Source organism: Staurois parvus, unplaced genomic scaffold (genome assembly GCF_062004578.1).
Source record: "Staurois parvus isolate SC_StPar_1 unplaced genomic scaffold, SC_StPar_1.0 ptg000160l, whole genome shotgun sequence".
NCBI classification, from domain to species: Eukaryota; Metazoa; Chordata; class Amphibia; order Anura; family Ranidae; genus Staurois; species Staurois parvus.
Genome location: NW_028317956.1, coordinates 988204 through 1005587, shown reverse-complemented (window position 1 = coordinate 1005587; position 17384 = coordinate 988204). Strand labels below are relative to the sequence as shown.

At 42.6% G+C, this 17384-nt stretch overlaps 1 protein-coding gene across 5 annotated transcripts in view; it reads right to left on the bottom strand.

The window, feature by feature from the left end:
- DVL1 (dishevelled segment polarity protein 1) overlaps positions 1 to 15480 on the bottom strand; it is a 214357-nt gene extending 198877 nt beyond the window's left edge. For 2 of the 5 annotated variants that reach the window (XM_089675944.1, XM_089675947.1), the window contains exon 1: positions 15076 to 15480. In XM_089675944.1, the coding sequence (XP_089532070.1) occupies positions 15076 to 15245 (170 nt within the window). In that variant the 5' untranslated portion in view covers positions 15246 to 15480. The remainder of the gene's footprint in view (positions 1 to 15075) is intronic. The other 3 variants (XM_089675941.1, XM_089675943.1, XM_089675942.1) reach the window with 2 other exon arrangements.
- Positions 15481 to 17384: the final 1904 nt, after the last annotated feature.

The window sequence follows — 17384 nt, the reverse complement described above, 5'->3', positions numbered from 1 at the left end:
AGGACATGTGAGTGTAATGTTCGATTTTACTGAGGAAGTGTATTAAACGGTGTTGCACTATGGAGATGTGATTCTGTTTTTCATATGCGACCTGTGCCTGTGTCCATTCTATGAGGGGTATTGGAGTGTAATTGACTGCCTGGAGGAGGATTTTGAGCGGTGAAGGCAGTGGAGGAGAATTATATCTGGCAGAGTCCGTTTTATGAGGGGAGCTTTTGGAGTATTACTTACTGCCTGGAGGAGGATCATGGTCGGTGGAGGCAGTGGAGGAGAATAAACCTGGCAATTATATATATAGAAAAAGCTCTGTGACCCGCAAGGGTCGAATGTGGAAGGTGAGGGGGCATTTTGGCTATCATTGAGGGGAGTCACGTCAAGATTTCACGAAGAGCACTATTGCAGCATGGAGTGATATGATTTGAACACTTGTTATGTTTTTGCACAGTGTGGCATCACCATCCTATTTGTTTTTTATTTAAATCGGACTGATTATTTGTATTTGAGTACTTTTTGCACAGTTTAAGTAATAATCACTACACCACTAGGGATGTAATATACAGTGATGAGGATATTGCACTAGTTTTTATTGTACTATTTGTATAAGAGGTATCATTTATCACCTTTTTCACCAGTGTATATTTATAAAGGGGTTATTGCACTAGTTTTTTGATTATTTTAGTTGAGCGCTTCACCACTTATATAATATGCCCCTTCTTAACTAATGACACCAAAGCTTCAAATTCACTCCATCGTTATCTCTTGACTCGACTATTGCAACTCTCTCTTCATTGGCCTACTGTTACATAAGACCATTGGATGTTAATTTGCCAAGTAAAGGGGAACTCAAATACGGCCCCTAATGTCTCCAAAAGGCTGCATGTATTATTTACATATAATGCCACAGAAAACTGTTACAGACTGAAAACTTGCTAGAGGAAATGGTCAGAGCTAGTTATAGTGAAGTAGTTGGAGAGTGAAGTCATGCTATGGGACATCGTTAGAGATTAGGGAAGTGTCCAATGAAACCACTGAACTTTACTACAATTAAAGTGGTAGTAAAGTCTGATTTTTTTACTTGTACCTAAAGGTAAACCTATAATAAGGCTTACCTGTAGGTACTATAAATACCTCCTAATCGTGCACCATTTAGGAGATGTTTACCGTGTAGAGCACCAGCGCATGCGCTGTGAAGGAATAGAATGCCCGTGCCATTCCTTCAGACCTGTGTGCTGTAAAAAGTGACTCCCATACATGCGCAGGAGTGACGTCATCGCGGCTCAACCCTTCAAGCCAGCAGAGCCCACGAATCCAGAAGAAGGACCGAGTGAAGATGGATGCCCTGTCATCGGTGGCAACACGCTGTTGGAGGGCTTCGTTTTAAGGTAAGTTTCACATAATGTGCTAATATGCAATGCATACTAGCAAATTATGCCTTTGTCTTGCACTAGAAAACTTTTTTTTTCCCTTGAGTTTACTACTGCTGTAAGGGACCCTTCACAAATCAATGCTCCTTCTACTGACTGCTGTGGCCTAAGGGCCAAACTTCAAACACCAAAGGGCCACATGTATTCCTTGGGCTGCAGGTTAGACACCAGGGACCTAGACTAACCCCCATCAGTCTATCATATGCTGCCAGACTCTTGCTTTTTAGGTAACAGGATGTATAACTGGGTGCATGATGGTACGTTTTTTGTGCCTAGCATTCAAATTTAACCACTCCCTATTCTATCTAAAAGAAAGTTTGGCTTTGAAAACACTTTAATATTCAATTCTGAGTGAAGTCTACCTTTAACGCTTGATGTGAACAGATGAAAAGCGTACACCTGCTGTCCAAGCATTGTAAAGCCAGCCAATTTGTGCATTGCAGTGATGTAACCAGCCCCTCTTGAGCACATGGGTTGTATTTCAATGAATATACTGTATATGAATATGGCTGCATTGTGGCCCCTTTTGAGCTATAGGCCGTGTTACTCCCTTACCATCTCAATCAGGCCTACTGGTGCTGACAGCTGGAAATAATGCAGACTACCACATCCCCTGAGATCCATTTGGCCAGAAAGGATATTACTCCCAAATTCATTTCAATTCAAATGTCCTTTGACTATGCCCTTGTCATCAGCAGATTGAAAAATTACTTATTGATGGAAAGGAAGAAAAACATTAGCATGTCCATCACCAGCTATATATATAGAGTAGCAAGATTGATAGTGAGCGTGCTTACTTGCTGGACATACTGTTTTATCAACATTTAAAAATGATTACGCTTTCTAAGCAGTATAATAAACATTTGTCTATGTCATTACATTTTTCTGTACAGAACTCAAGGCAACAATCAATGGAAAAGTGTGAAACTAATTTAAAAGTGAACTTGTCCATTGTCTAGGGTAGGGTTATTGATGCCCCCCTTACCTTCTCTGCTCTACCAATTCACCTATTGGGCCAAAAACAAAAAATGTGACTTGGGTAACTCTCACACACAAATCCTCCATAGCTAACAAAATATTATGAAACTGGCACAGAGTCCTTGACACAGAGTCTACTACAAGTTTAATAACCGTTGGACCTGCAATCACGAGGTGGGGACTATGCTACATATACTACACTGTATTCTGGCACTGCAAATTAATCAACAGTCACCAGTCCAACAGGTGATATTGGGCACCAAGTGCAGTGACTCAAGAAATCACCCCGTTATATGCCTCTTACATGTGACAGAGCCCCTTCTTTCTAAACCCTAAAGGTCAAAGAACGTGTAAAAATGGAAGACTTAACAGCATCCCTTTAAAACAACGAGGTAAAATTCAAACCACTTGGACTTGCTGGACCATATATTCTGGGTATGTGAAATTGCCCATCCCTTTTGAACATGAGTCCAATTGGTGATATTGTGTACTATGTCCAATGGCCTGAAAATTAATTCCACCATTACCTCTTACACTTGACAAAGTTCCCTCCTTTTAAATAAAAATCTCTCTTACCATACACTTACTTGAGGCTGCTAGGACCTGTATACCTGCTCTCTGGAAGAATGACACTGCACATACTACATCTCTTTGGTTTGGCAAGGTCAATGGACTTATGGAAATGGAAGACTTAACAGTCTCCCTCAAAAATACTGAGAAAACATTTGAAATGACCTGGACTTCTTGGACCATATATTCTGTGTATGGCTTCATTAAAGTACCAGGACTCAGGAAGTCTTCTGCTAGAAATATTGCTATCACTCCGGGGTGTGAAATATGTAACATGTGTATCACAATCGACGTATTCACACTTGGCGCCCCCAGCGTGTGCGTTTACATTCATACATGCGTATATGTGTGGGGGGGGCTTCAAAATTTGGGGGGGTTGTTGCTGCTTGGGTGTAACTTTATTTTTTTATTTAAAAAAAATATTTTTTGCTTAACCTTTTTTTTTGTTCATCACATAGGGGACACAAGGTACCCTATGTGGTGATTTTTAGGTGACAGGTTCTCTGTAATGAGATGTCAAGTGTCAGGAAGACCCTGCGTGTCTTCTCTGGCGTCCACTGAATGTATTGCAATGCAAATCGCATTGCAATGCATTCCTCCCGGTGAAAGTGACAGAGTGACCCATAATGACATCATACACGTCGCTTTCCGGGTAACAGCAAGAAGGGAAGGAAAGTGGATCTGTTTCTGCTCTCTTCTCTTCCCTCCCCTTCACCCACTGGCACCCGCTATGGCATGTCAGCCGTGGGCCCGCAGATGGGCAAGCCGAGTCTGGAATACATGGCATGGGGCACCGTTACAGGGTGTGAGTGGAAGCAATTGGGCGGCAGCGCAGCCGCCCAACTGCTTCCACCTGACAGGAGGGAGTCTGCTTGTCAGTTTTATACACCGAATTGTGGGTAAAACCCCCCGCTCTCAGGTTTGTACAACGTACGCACCTGGCAGCAAAAAGGTTAAGACAGATAAATCTTTGGGGTTGATTTACTAAAACTGGTTAATGCAAAATCTGGTGCAGCTCTGTATAGCAACGTATTATATTATCTGATGACTGCAGGAAGGTAAGTTTTTGAAAAAAAAGTGACTTGGTGTTTATAGAAGGCTTTTTAGCCTGCTGCCATTCATCAAACAGAAGAGCAATCACAAGTTTATTTTTATTGAACATGCATATTTACTTGACTAAAAAATAAAAACATATTAAAATAATTATGTATTATCCATTATTTATAATTTTAATAATAATATTTAGGCATGGACATAATAAATATGCACATACAAGTTGCCATCTTTTATGCCACTCCCAGATCAACCTTCTCTTTGATAATGGCAGCACAAATCTGATCTCTTGCTACCTGGTTTAACTGGACTCTGTCTAACGCCCCCACATGTAAAACACAAAGGTGTAGATAGCCTCTAGCAATACAAAACCTTTCACCATGGAATCAGGCAGAAGAAGCAAATCAGATGCACTTTATTTACAAGGACATTCCATTGCTAAATTCAAACTACATTAACATTGGAACCCTCTTATCCAAACCTTCTCTACTTTTTTCTACCCTTAATTCCTTACTTCATCCCCCACTGCCTCCAGACACCAATTTGCTTACTGCACAGAAGATTGCCAATCATTTCAACAGCAAAATCAACACAATTTGTGATGAGATATCCAGCGTCCAGCTTTCACCCCCAACCAACACACCGAGTCGCCCACCACACCAAACACTCTCCTTCAACCCTGTTACCACTGGGGAAGTTGCCAAACTTCTTTCGACTGCCCACCTTAACACCTGTCCCCTCACAATTAATGCGACCACCTTTCTGCACAATCCTAAACTCTCTAACCCACATCTTTAACGTCTCCCTCTCCTCCGGCACCTTTCCCTCCCCACTCAAACATGCACTGGTCACCCCTATACTTAAAAAAGCCTCACTGGACCCCACATGTTTGAATAACTTAAGACCCATCTCCCTTCTCCTGTTTGCCCCCAAGCTTCTTGAATGCCTTGTCCACAACCGTATGAGTTGCTACCTCACTAACAACAACTTTCTTGATCCCCTACAGTCCAGCTTTCGCCCACAACATTCCACTGAAACTGCCCTATTAAAACTCACCAATGACATACTAACTGCTAAAACCAATGGCCAGTACTCTATATTCATACTCTTAGACCTTTCTGCTGCCTTTGACACAGTTGACCACCCACTCCTCCTCAACATACTCTTCTCCATTGGCCTCCGTGACTCTGCTCTTTCCTGGTTCTTCTGCTTATCTCAGTTCACCCTCAGGGTCACATACAATCCTCTTCTCTTTCTATACCTCTTCCTTGGGCCAGTTAATAACCTCCCATAGCTTCCAATACGACCTCTACGCGGATGACACCCAGATCTGTCTCTTGACTCCTCAACTCACCCCCTCAATCTCCTTACACATAACAAATTTACTGAGCGACATATCAGTATGGATGTCACACCACTTCCTCAAACTCAATTTTTCTAAAACTGAACTTGTCATATTTCCTCCTCCCCGATCCCTTCCCCATTACTTTACCATTGAGATCAACGGAACAACCATTTGTCCATCCACACATGCCAGGGTGCTAGGTTTAATCCTAGACTCTGACCTTTCCTTCCAATCACTGGCTAAATTTTGCCACCTTAACCTCTGCAACATTTCTAGAACTCGCCCCTTCCTGACTAATGACACCATAAAACAGCTTATTCACGCCTTGGTTATTTCCCACCTTAACTACTGCAACTCCCTGCTCACTGGCCTACCCCTACACAGGCTCTCCTCCTTCAGTCTATTATGAATGCTGCTGCTAGACTAATACACCTCACTAACCGATCTGTGACTGCTGCCCCTCTGTCAATCTCTTCACTAGCTTCCACTAGCCCAACGTATTAAATTCAAAATACCAACTACAGCGTATAAAGCCATCCACAACATCACCCCCAGCTACATCACCAACCTCATCTGCAAATATCGGGCAAATCATTTTCTATGCTCCTCCCAAGACCTCCTGCTCTCCAGTTCCCTTGTTACCTTCTCCTACGATAGCCTACAGGACTTCTCCAGAGCCTCTCCCATCCTCTAGAACTATTTTTCTCAGGGAAGCCTACCCCACCTCCACCTAAGAACTTTACTTGAGTTACCTCCATCAAATCATCCCCTGCAACTATTACCTTTTGTACCACTTACCCCTCATTTTAGATAGTAAGCTCCATGAGCAAGGCCCTCGTATTCCTTCTGTATTGAACTGTATTGTAATTGTCCCCCTTTATATTGTAAAGCGCTGCGTAAACTGTTGGAGCTATATAAATCCTGTATAATAATAATAACATTGGTAGGAAACAATACAACCTTTCACTGTATAAATGCATTTTTTTAAATGCCACCCCTTATATAATAATACACTATAATGCATCATGCACACAGGGCCTTTTTTGCAGCCACTTTTAGGGGCGTCAGGTTTTTTTTTTTCAGTGCTTGTAAACAGCCCTCCATGTAATCCTATGTGTCCATGCACACACAGACTTTTTGGAGCATTTAGTGACAGGAGCATTTACAGGCAGGAAAAAAACCCCAGGGTCAGTGTGTGCAGGAGCAGCAGCGTTGTGGTAGAAAAACCGCTTGCGCACCTAAACGTGTGTTAGCGTTTTTCATTGGCCAGAATAAATTATTATTCTGGCCAATTAAATTAATTAACGCCCAAGCATCTGACGCTTGTAAACGTGCCTTGTAAAAGTGTTAGACAATTTGGTGTAGAGTTATTCACTTTCAGGACATTACAGAGGACAAGAGGGCATTCTTTACGTCTGCAGGAAAAGAGATCTAACCTTCAGATATGGTGAGACTTCACAGTAAGAGCTATGAAAATGTGGAATAGACTCCCTCAAGTACTGGTTAAGGCCAGCTCAGTAGATTATTTTAAAAAAGAGCTGTATGCATTTAAATGCACAAAATATAACTTGATATTAATTTTTAGAGGTAATAACGCCAGGGATAGCTGATCCAGGGTACATCTAATTGCCACCTGGGGGATCAAGAAGGAATTTTTTTTCCTCCACTGGAGTGACTTGGACCATGATTTATTTGCGGTTTTTTGCCTTCCTCTAGATCAAGAAGGAATTTTTTTTCCTCCACTGGAGTGACTTGGACCATGATTTATTTGGGGTTTTTTGCCTTCCTCTAGATCAGCGATTCTCAACCTGTGGGTCGTGATGACACCTGACCCCTCTGCCCCAGTCTATCATCTCCCACAACATCTGCCCCGCCCATTGTCTGCACTGCTCCCCCAATCATCGCTGAGCGGCGACATCATCCCCAGCTGTAAATGTGAGGCGGGGCTTATCGGGATTAAACTAGAACTTGACCAACCAGACGAGGTGACGTGTCAATGGGAAGCGCCAATGAAGAAGTTTTGACATCCTCAGATTGGGCGTGGCCTCTGTCAGGAAGTCGGCTAGCTGGGGACTGGGGGGAGGAGAGGGGAGAGCGGATCCAAGATGGCGGCGGTGTGGAGGTGAGAGCGGGCTGTGTGTGGTGGGGATGGGGGAGGTGTGACGCCTTGTATAGCGGGAATGAAAAGAGCTGCTGCAGTATGAAGAGAAGAGTATGAAGTAGCAACAAAAATAATTTTATTGTTGGGGGTCACCTCAACATGAGGAACTGTATTAAAGGGTCGCGGCATTAGGAAGGTTGAGAACCACTGCTGTAGATGAACTATGGGTTTAGGATAGTATATATGGAGGTTTTCTGTTAGTGTTTTTTTTTTTAATTGGTTGGACTAGTATCTTTTTTCAATCTGACTATGTAACTATGTAATCCTGACCCTCCGCTATCTAACCCTGCTCCCCACTTCCAGTACCCTCCTTCTACTGGCACACTCTAATTTTTATTGCCCTGCTTCCAGGAACAAGCCCCCTCCATTCTAATGTGCCCTCAGGAATGCCCACTGTGTTCACCTGTGTCAATGACCTTTCTATCTAACTCTGTTTGCCTTTTCTGAAACCTGCCTTCAGGAATCTGACTCTGCCTCTCCAGCTGCCCTCTCCCATGGTGGCCCCAGCTGAACTTCCTTATCCAGACCCAGTGAATGAAAGGGAGGTGAAGTTGGAATCCTCATATCCCCACAAAGCACATTTCAGATTTTTACATTGCCTTCCTCTCTATCACCATCCTCTTTTGAAGCGCCAATTTCTCTGAGGATTGCTGTAATTTGTTGGCCTGCTGGACCAATGTCAAGCTTTCTTAATGATTTTTATGCCTTGCTACCTTATTTTCTCTCCTCTGAAATATCCACTTTAACATCCTTGCTACCTCTCAACTTCTCAACCTAACCTCATCTTTTTGATCTAACACAACAGGCATACACTCCTACTCACCCTGAGTGCAACACACTTGACCATGTATTCTCCCTCTTCTGCAATCTCTCCAACGCCTTCTTTCTTCTCACTGATGACAAGCTCATCAATTCCATGCTCTCCCTGTCTTCAATCCCCTATCTCTTTAACCTTTATTCTACCACATTAATTCTCTTCTCTAATTTTCTTTGGACTGCCTCTATGACAAAATCTCTACCCTATCGTGACCTGACCTGGCCACAACTGTCTACAACAGCTTGCTCTCATCAATCCTGAATACACTTGCTTCCCTCCATACACACAGAATTAGGTCCAAACTGCTACAGCTCTGGAAAACAGAAGACACCATAAGTCGCAAAAGACACTGCCGTGTTTTTGAGCAAGTGTGGTGTAAAGTTAAATCCCTTTACTTCACCCTGTATAAATCTGCCCTCCTAAAATATATTTCCTCTCTCCATACTTCAAAACAGGCCTATATTATCATTCCCATTGTCACTGTCATCCAGACCTTATCAGCTCCTTTTTACATGTCATAATTATCTACCACCACATTCAATTCTTTCTTCTGATTACTAGAGGAAATTGGTAAACTTTTCACTGAAACCCGCCTAACCTTGTGCCCCCTCGATCCTGTCCCCTCACAATTACTCTGGCACCCTATGTGCTCTATATCCCATATCTTTAACCCCTTCCCGTCGGCGCCTCCCGACCCTTTAAAAGTTTCAGAAGCCAGGAGGCGGGACTGGCGGGGCGGGGTTTAGGGACCATGTGACCGCCGTGACGCGTCATCACGGCGGTCACATGATCGGGAAAGGTCCCGATCGAAAGAGCAGACCGGGACCTTTCCGTGAGTACCGGACATGTGTGCAGGGTGCGCACTCTCAGCACATATGTTTTTTGTTAGTTGCACGGAAATGTGCGGCCGCTAGGCGTCTAGGCCCAGATGCTGGGAGGCCGCTCATTTGTGTGCGGCCGGCGTGAAGAGGTTAATATACCCCTCTCTACTAGCATTTTCACCTCCCTTCTAAGGCTCATGCACATTAGCATTTTTTGAAGCTAAAAAAACTCTGGAAAAAATGCTGGACAAAAAAAGCTGGCAATAGCATTTTATTTGCCTTTTTACAGAACATGTAGGAGAAAGAAAAGCTAGAAAAAAGCTGTTAGTAGTGTCTTAGTAGCATTTTGGAGCGTTTAGGAGCATTCAGCATCTTCTGAAAAAACACTCCCAAAAACTGTCCAAAATACATTTTTTTCTGCCCCTAAATGCTGAAGCTTGAAAAACGCTGCTAGCCTAAAACAGTGTACATGGAAGCATAGGATAACACTAATTAACTTCTAGGAGCAGGAAAAAAATGCTGATAATGGCTTCTGGGATTTTTCACAATACAAGCGTTTCGGCGTGTCACACATAGGGATTCCCATTCACTTGAATAGACTGCCCTCTGCATGTTTGGCATGCCAAAGAAGGTAAAGGACAACATTCTGGCACTCAGCCAGGTGTATTTTTTCTTGCGTATTTTGTCGCAGGACATGTGTTGCAACATTGCATGAATGGCATCCAAACGTGTTTTGCTGTAATTTGGAAATGCAGGCAGAAACGTGGCAATTCTGCCTGCGATTCCAAATCGCTCCGATTTGAACAGGGCCTAAGGTGATCTCTGAATCCGTATCTCTTTGGGGAAGCCAACTCCGCCTCTACATTGACCTTCTCCATTCACTTACCCTTTGACAATTATTAAGTTTTGTATCACTTGGCTCCCTTTTAAAATGTAAGCTCTAGAGAGCAGGGCCCTTCTAATCCTCTTGTCTTGAACTGTATTGTAACTGTGCTGTTTCCCTTTAGGCTCCATGCACACTAGCATTTTTTAAGCTCCTAGAAGATGTTATCAGCAATTTGTTTCTACTCCTAGAAGCTAAATAGTGTTATCCTATGTGTCCATACACACTATTTACGACTAGTAGCATTTTTCAAGCTTCAGCGTTTAGAAGCAGAGAAAAACCCTAAATGATCCTAAATGCTCCTAACAGCTTTTTTTCTACCTTTTTTTCCCCTACATCTACTGTAAAAATGCTAATAAAATGCTAATGCTCCTAAACACTTCTAAACGTTACTAGAATGTTACTAAAAAAAACAGCTTTTTTATCCAGTGTTTTTTTCCAGCATTTTTGAGCTTAGAAAAATGCTAGTGTGCATGGAGCTTCATTTTGTAAAGAACTGCACAAAATGTTAGTGCTATGTAAATCCTGCATACTGATTTATTCATAATATCTATCATATTTATTTATCATGTGGGCAGTACAGTGGCTTAGTGGATAACACTCCTGGCTTGCAGCACTAGGGTCCCCATGGAGTTTGCATGTTGTCCTTGTGTTTGTGTGTATGCATGTGAGATAGGAACCTTAGATTGTAAGCTCCTTAAAGCAGAGCTTCACCTAAAAGGGGAAGTTCCACTTTAAGGCCTCCTCCCCTGGTCCTGTTTATGAAATGGCACTTTTGGGGAGTAGCGGGTACCTGATTCTAACAGATACCCGCTCCCACTTCCGCTACGACCACCTAGGCAATCGGAGTGGAAGTTCTTTTCCTCCCCCCCCCCACAGTCTTCTGAAACACGTCACAGGTGCCATAAGACTGCAGGACTATTCACAATGTGCAGCATGACTTGCACATGCGCAGTGGGCACCCAGCTATGAAGCCGCAAGCTGTCACAACCAGATGACCATAGTTAAGATACTAATGCTAGGTGCAGAAAACTGCTGGGGTGATCACACGGCTGGATCATGGGACAGGTGAGGGGCTGTTTATTAAAAGTCAGCAGCTACAGTTTTTGTAGCTGTTGACTTTTTAATTTTTGCACAGAAGACTGGAGCTCCTCTTTAAGGGCAAGGACAGATCTGAATGTACATATGTATGGCACTGCGTAAACTATCTGATACAAGTCCCTGTATTAATAAATACATCTTAATTTAATAATTTTTTATCTATCTACTGTCTGGACATCTATCTACTATATCCTATCTATCTATCTATCTATCTATCTATCTATCTATCTATCTATCTATCTATCTATCTATCTATCTATCTATCACAAACACAAACAATATATATGTAATTAATTATTCTGCATTTTATGGGGTCTCTTTATAAATTCATACATTTTTACATAAAATTCAATTAGAAACATTTGTAAATGGTGAGTGTATGTTGGGTGAATCTTTTGTGAAAACATTAATAAATTATTATTATTATTATTATTACATCAGGTTTATATAGCGCCAAAGGGTTTGCTCAACGCTGTACAATAGAGGGGGGGGGGACAATACATGAAACAGTACAGCAACAACAAACAGCACACGAGCGGTTAGAGGGCCCTACTCTTTCGAGTTTACAATCTAGGATAGATCCTTATATATTTAGCTTTAAAAAAAAAATAGTCCCTGAAGGAAGGCATGCTGAGCCATGTAGTTTTGTGGGTGCTGGTAAGCCAACAGGGGTTCAAACTGAACAGGAATGCTCACACTATAGCAGATGATTATTGCTGTATTGGGTATATTTGGGTTTTGTTGGCAGTCCTAGCAATCAGTCACCTGCCTGTGTCTTGGGATCAGTGCCCACCTCCCTGCTTTCTTTTGCCTCCAGCCTGGGTTCTGTCATATCCCCTCCTGCATATGTATGCACCAGTGGAACAGCATATATGATTCATATTTTACATACATAGTGTATGTATTTTAAACAAGTAATATCAGGCAGACTGTCACTGGCTCTCCCTGTCTGTGTCGGGGAAGACGTGCCCTCCCTCCTTGCTCCATGTTAATTGCAGGGCCTGCGGTGCAGACAAGCAAGATGATCCTGGAGACTGCAGTGCCTCACATGCCCCTTGTACACTGGCACTGCCAGGATGGCAGGGCCAGGAAACGCCCGAACTTGACAATCTTGGAAATGCCTGCTGTGTGCCAGACGTTTTCTGCTCCACAGACACCAGGGAGCAACCAGACAGCACACACACACATGGACATCTATGAATCCAGCCATCACTAGCAAACACATAAAGCAATGCACCCCCATAGCTCATTCAATCAAAATATTACACCATTAAGTACTAATATGCCATTGCCTTTCACTGACTGCTGTAAAGTAATTATTTCTGATTGGTTTCTATGGGTGAAAGCACTGTGCACGTGATCGCTGCTCTGCACTGCCTTAGTACATATTATGTAACACCAGAGGTTAGAGTCCAGGATTATCACAAGATATAAAATGCATTTAATAATTTAAAGGTCAGAGTTTTATGTGCAGACAGGGGTCTGGGGAGGACAGATAGTTCCCATGTGACAGCTTCCCCCCTCGCCCTGAAAATACACCTTTCCACCCTCAAATCACCATTACTCTCCTTATTCCTGAAAGCCCGCGGAACCTGATGTTTATTAAATGCCGCTTGCTCCTCAGAAGTCTTTCTCCTCCTCCCATTTAATAATCATTCTTTATAGAAAATGACAGAAGAGAGAATGCCTTTGAAGCAATGACATTGCAAAGATTAAAAGTCCTCATTCCTGGTGAATTAGTGTGAGTGATCTGCTATTGTAGTGCAGAAATGCTGCACTAGCCCACCTCTACTAATGGGGCATAAATATTTCACATGTATCCAGCCTCAGTCCACAGGGGCTTATTTAACAAGGCAGTGCAGAGAGCCATGGTGCGCAGTAACCCAGGGCAACCACACACGACCCCCTGATCAGTCTAATCTGACCACACATACAGGGATCTGACACCATCCTACCTCCAGGCAATATTGACAATCTATCCTATGCTGTCCAATCTCCCCATCATTGCCTATAGCGTGCTACTGCGCAAAGTCAAGGGGCCCCAACCCATTCCTATTTTATCAGCCGATAAGCATCAAACCAGACACAATATGTGCAACCTGACCAATCGCTCAACAGTTGTCCAATTTGATCGCTCATGACCCAGACAAGATACGATAGGCCTGATCATGTGATCACACAATTTCAAACACTGCTATCCCGCTTCCGATCATAAAATGATTGAATTCGATCGGAGGATCATGGCAACGTGCCAGCAGCAAATTTTCAATGCCATTAACAGTTTGGAATGGAACCGCCAGTGGTAGGTTGCTTTGATCCGCTCAGAGATTCTGCTAGCCATAGAAGGACAATTGGTAGTTGATTGCTAAAGGTGACAGCAGTCAGCCATATTATATTTTATCAACATATATTTATTTATAAATATTTCATAACCATTCCAGCAGTGCTGACCTGTGCATTTTGCTTCTGTGTGTATGTGTTATATACTGTATTTAGGAACAATTCCCGCAGTCCTGAGCTATACATATGTGTGTGTGTTCAAATATATATATATATATATTATATACAATAACACTTCCAGAACTTTTCAGCCATACATATATATATTAGCGTGTGCATGTATATATATAAATATATATATTTATTTATATATCTATTTATTATAACAACTCCTGCAGTCCTGAGCTATAAATTCTATTTATGCATTTGTGTTTTTTTATACACTTTGTTAGTGTACCAAATACTGCACTGCTGAGCTATACATGTGTGCGTTGTTTTTCATATATTATGTATATATTAGAAAAATATAGGTCAGTTTTTTTTTAAAACAATTCAAGTGTTCCTTTTATATATATATATATATATATATATATATATATATATATACACAGACATGCAGGAATAGATATGTATATAGCTCAGCATAGCCGGATTTATATATATATATATACATATATGTATATATATATAGATATAGATATAGATATATACACACTGTGTATCATAAAATAATTCCTGTAATCCTGATTTGTATAGCTGTGATTAAGAAAAATATAAATGTATAAATCAGGATTGCTGGAATTCTAAAACAATCCCAGCAATCATAATCTAAATTAATATATATTTATTAAAAAATATATATATATTTTAAAATATATATATATATATGCACACACACACATACATATATATAGATCAGCGTGATGTAATATATACAGTGTGTGTGTGGTGTATACATATATACATATATAGATCAGTGTGATGTAATATATATACAGTGTGTGTGGTGTATACATATATATATATATATATATATATATATATATAGATCAGCGTGATGTAATATATATACAGTGTGTGTGGTGTATACATATATATATATATATATATATATATATATATAGATCAGCGTGACGTGATGTAATATATATACAGTGTGTGTGTGGTGTATACATATATATAGATCAGCGTGATGTAATATATATACAGTGTGTGTGTGGTGTATACATATATATATATATATATATATATATATAGATCAGCGTGATGTAATATATATACAGTGTGTGTGTGGTGTATACATATATATATATATACATATATAGATCAGCGTGATGTAATATATATACAGTGTGTGTGTGGTGTATACATATATGTATCTATACATATGTGTGTAGGTGAGGATTGCTGGGTGGCTGTGCAATGTACACATGTGTAGTGTGTGACAGATGAGAGTTGCAGTGGTGCTGGCAGTGACTGGGTGACAGGTGCTCCTTGCCATCCCCAGGCTGTGTGCCTCCTGCAGACAGACATTAGAGAAGTGGCAGTCAGTGGATCGGCGGTTGTCATCCTGCCCCCCCCCCGCACACACACACACACACACACGATGATGATGATGATGCAAGGTGTATGGAGAGCTCACCCAAAATCCTGGTCCATGGATTTGAAGAAGAATTTATAATTGTGGACGGGTCTGTTGCTGAGCACATTCTTGAAATCGGAGAGGGTGACTTTGTCCGGGCAGACGGGCAGCTTGACCAGATAGGGGGTCTCCTCTTCATCTATATGGTAGATGATTTTAGTCTCAGCCATGGGCAAGGAAATGTCCTAGGGGGGGTGCACCCCCCACCCCCCCTCTCCCCTCCTCTATGGAAGGCAGGACAGGCTCAGGCCGGGCTCATGGAGGAACACAGGCAGCCAGAAGTCGGGCTCTTCTCCCTGCCAGGCACTCGGCACGATCTGACAATCCGATGTTTCAGGCAAAACAGGAAGGGAGATGCAGAATCCTGATCCTGACTGTACTGGGAAATGGCTGCGGATAGGGCACTCCGCTCCCCGCAGCGCCCTCTAGCCTCACTCTGCGCTATGGCAGCTCTGACTTTTCTGGCTCAGTCCAAAGTAAATACACTTGGTTCATATTCCCTTTAGTCATCCCTTTTATACTCTGATAATAACTGACCTTCACTTTATTTATTTATTTCTTTAAAACAAAGAGACTGACGGCTGAAATCATCTACCTTGCAGCATAGTCATTGCAATTATTTTGCAGCAAAACGGATTAACTCTGCGCTTTCCAACCTTTTTTACAATGGAAGAATCCTTGAAATAATGTTGAGGGCTCGGGGACCCCTGCTAAAAATGATTGTGCCCATAGATTGGGGTAAGGAAGAAGGAATGGGGTGTACATTGCATATCGGACACATAGAGAGGACTGATGACACTCTACTCCTCTCTAGACACCAAACACACCTACACAATGCACTGACCCTTTATATCAGTGTGCAGTGGAAGTGTGACCCCTTATATTGGTGATCAGTGTGGAAGTGCGACCCCCTTATATTGGTGATCAGTGTGGAAGTGCGACCCCCTTATATTGGTGATCAGTGTGGAAGTGCGACCCCCTTATATTGGTGATCAGTGTGGAAGTGTGACCCCCTACATTGGTGGTCAGTGTGGAAGTGTGACCTTCTTACATTGGTGGTCAGTGTGGAAGTGTGACCCCTTACATTGGTGGTCAGTGTGGAAGTGTGACCCCCTTACATTGGTGGTCAGTGTGGAAGTGCGACCCCTTACATTGGTGGTCAGTGTGGAAGTGTGACCCCCTTACATTGGTGGTCAGTGCGGTAGTGCAACCACTTACATTGGTGGTCAGTGCGGAAGTGCGACCCCCTTACATTGGTAGTCAGTGCGGAAGTGCGACCCCTTACATTGGTGGTCAGTGTGGAAGTGTGACCACTTACATTGGTGGTCAGTGTGGAATTGCGACCCCTTACATTGGTGGTCAGTGTGGAAGTGCGACCCCTTACATTGGTAGTCAGTGTGGAATTGCGACCCCTTACATTGGTGGTCAGTGTGGAAGTGCGACCCCTTACATTGGTGGTCAGTGTGGAAGTGTGACGACCCCTTACATTGGTGGTCAGTGTGGAAGTGCACTCCTTACATTGGTGGTCAGTGTGGAAGTGCGACCCCTTACATTGGTGGTCAGTGTGGAATTGCGACCCTTTACATTGGTGGTCAGTGTGGAATTGCGACCCCTTACATTGGTGGTCAGTGTGGAAGTGCGACCCCTTACATTGGTGGTCAGTGTGGAAGTGTGACGACCCCTTACATTGGTGGTCAGTGTGGAAGTGCACTCCTTACATTGGTGGTCAGTGTGGAAGTGCGATCCCTTACATTGGTGGTCAGTGTAGAAGTGCGTCCCCTTACATTGGTGGTCAGTGTGGAAGTGCGACCCCTTACATTGGTGGTCAGTGTGGAAGTGCGACCCCTTACATTGGTGGTCAGTGTGGAAGTGCGACCCCTTACACTGGTGGTCAGTGTAGAAGTGTGACCCCTTACGTTGGTAGTCAGTGTAAAAGTGCGACCCCTTACATTGGTGGTCAGTGTAGAGGTGCGATCCCTTACATTGGGGGTCATTGTAGAAGTGTGACCCCTTACATTGATGGTCAGTGTAGAAGTATGACCCCTTACATTGGTGGTCAGTGTAAAAGTGTGAACACCTTACATTGATGGTCAGTGTAAAAGTGTGACCCCTTACATTGGTGGTCAGTGTAGAGGTGCGATCCCTTACATTGGTGGTCATTTTAGTAGTGTGACCCTTTACATTGGTGGTCATTGTAGAAGTGCGACCCCTTACATTGGTGGTCAGTGTAGAAATGCGAACCCTTACATTGGTGGTCAGTGTAGAAATGCGACCCCTTACATTGGTGGTCAGTGTAGAAATGCGAACCC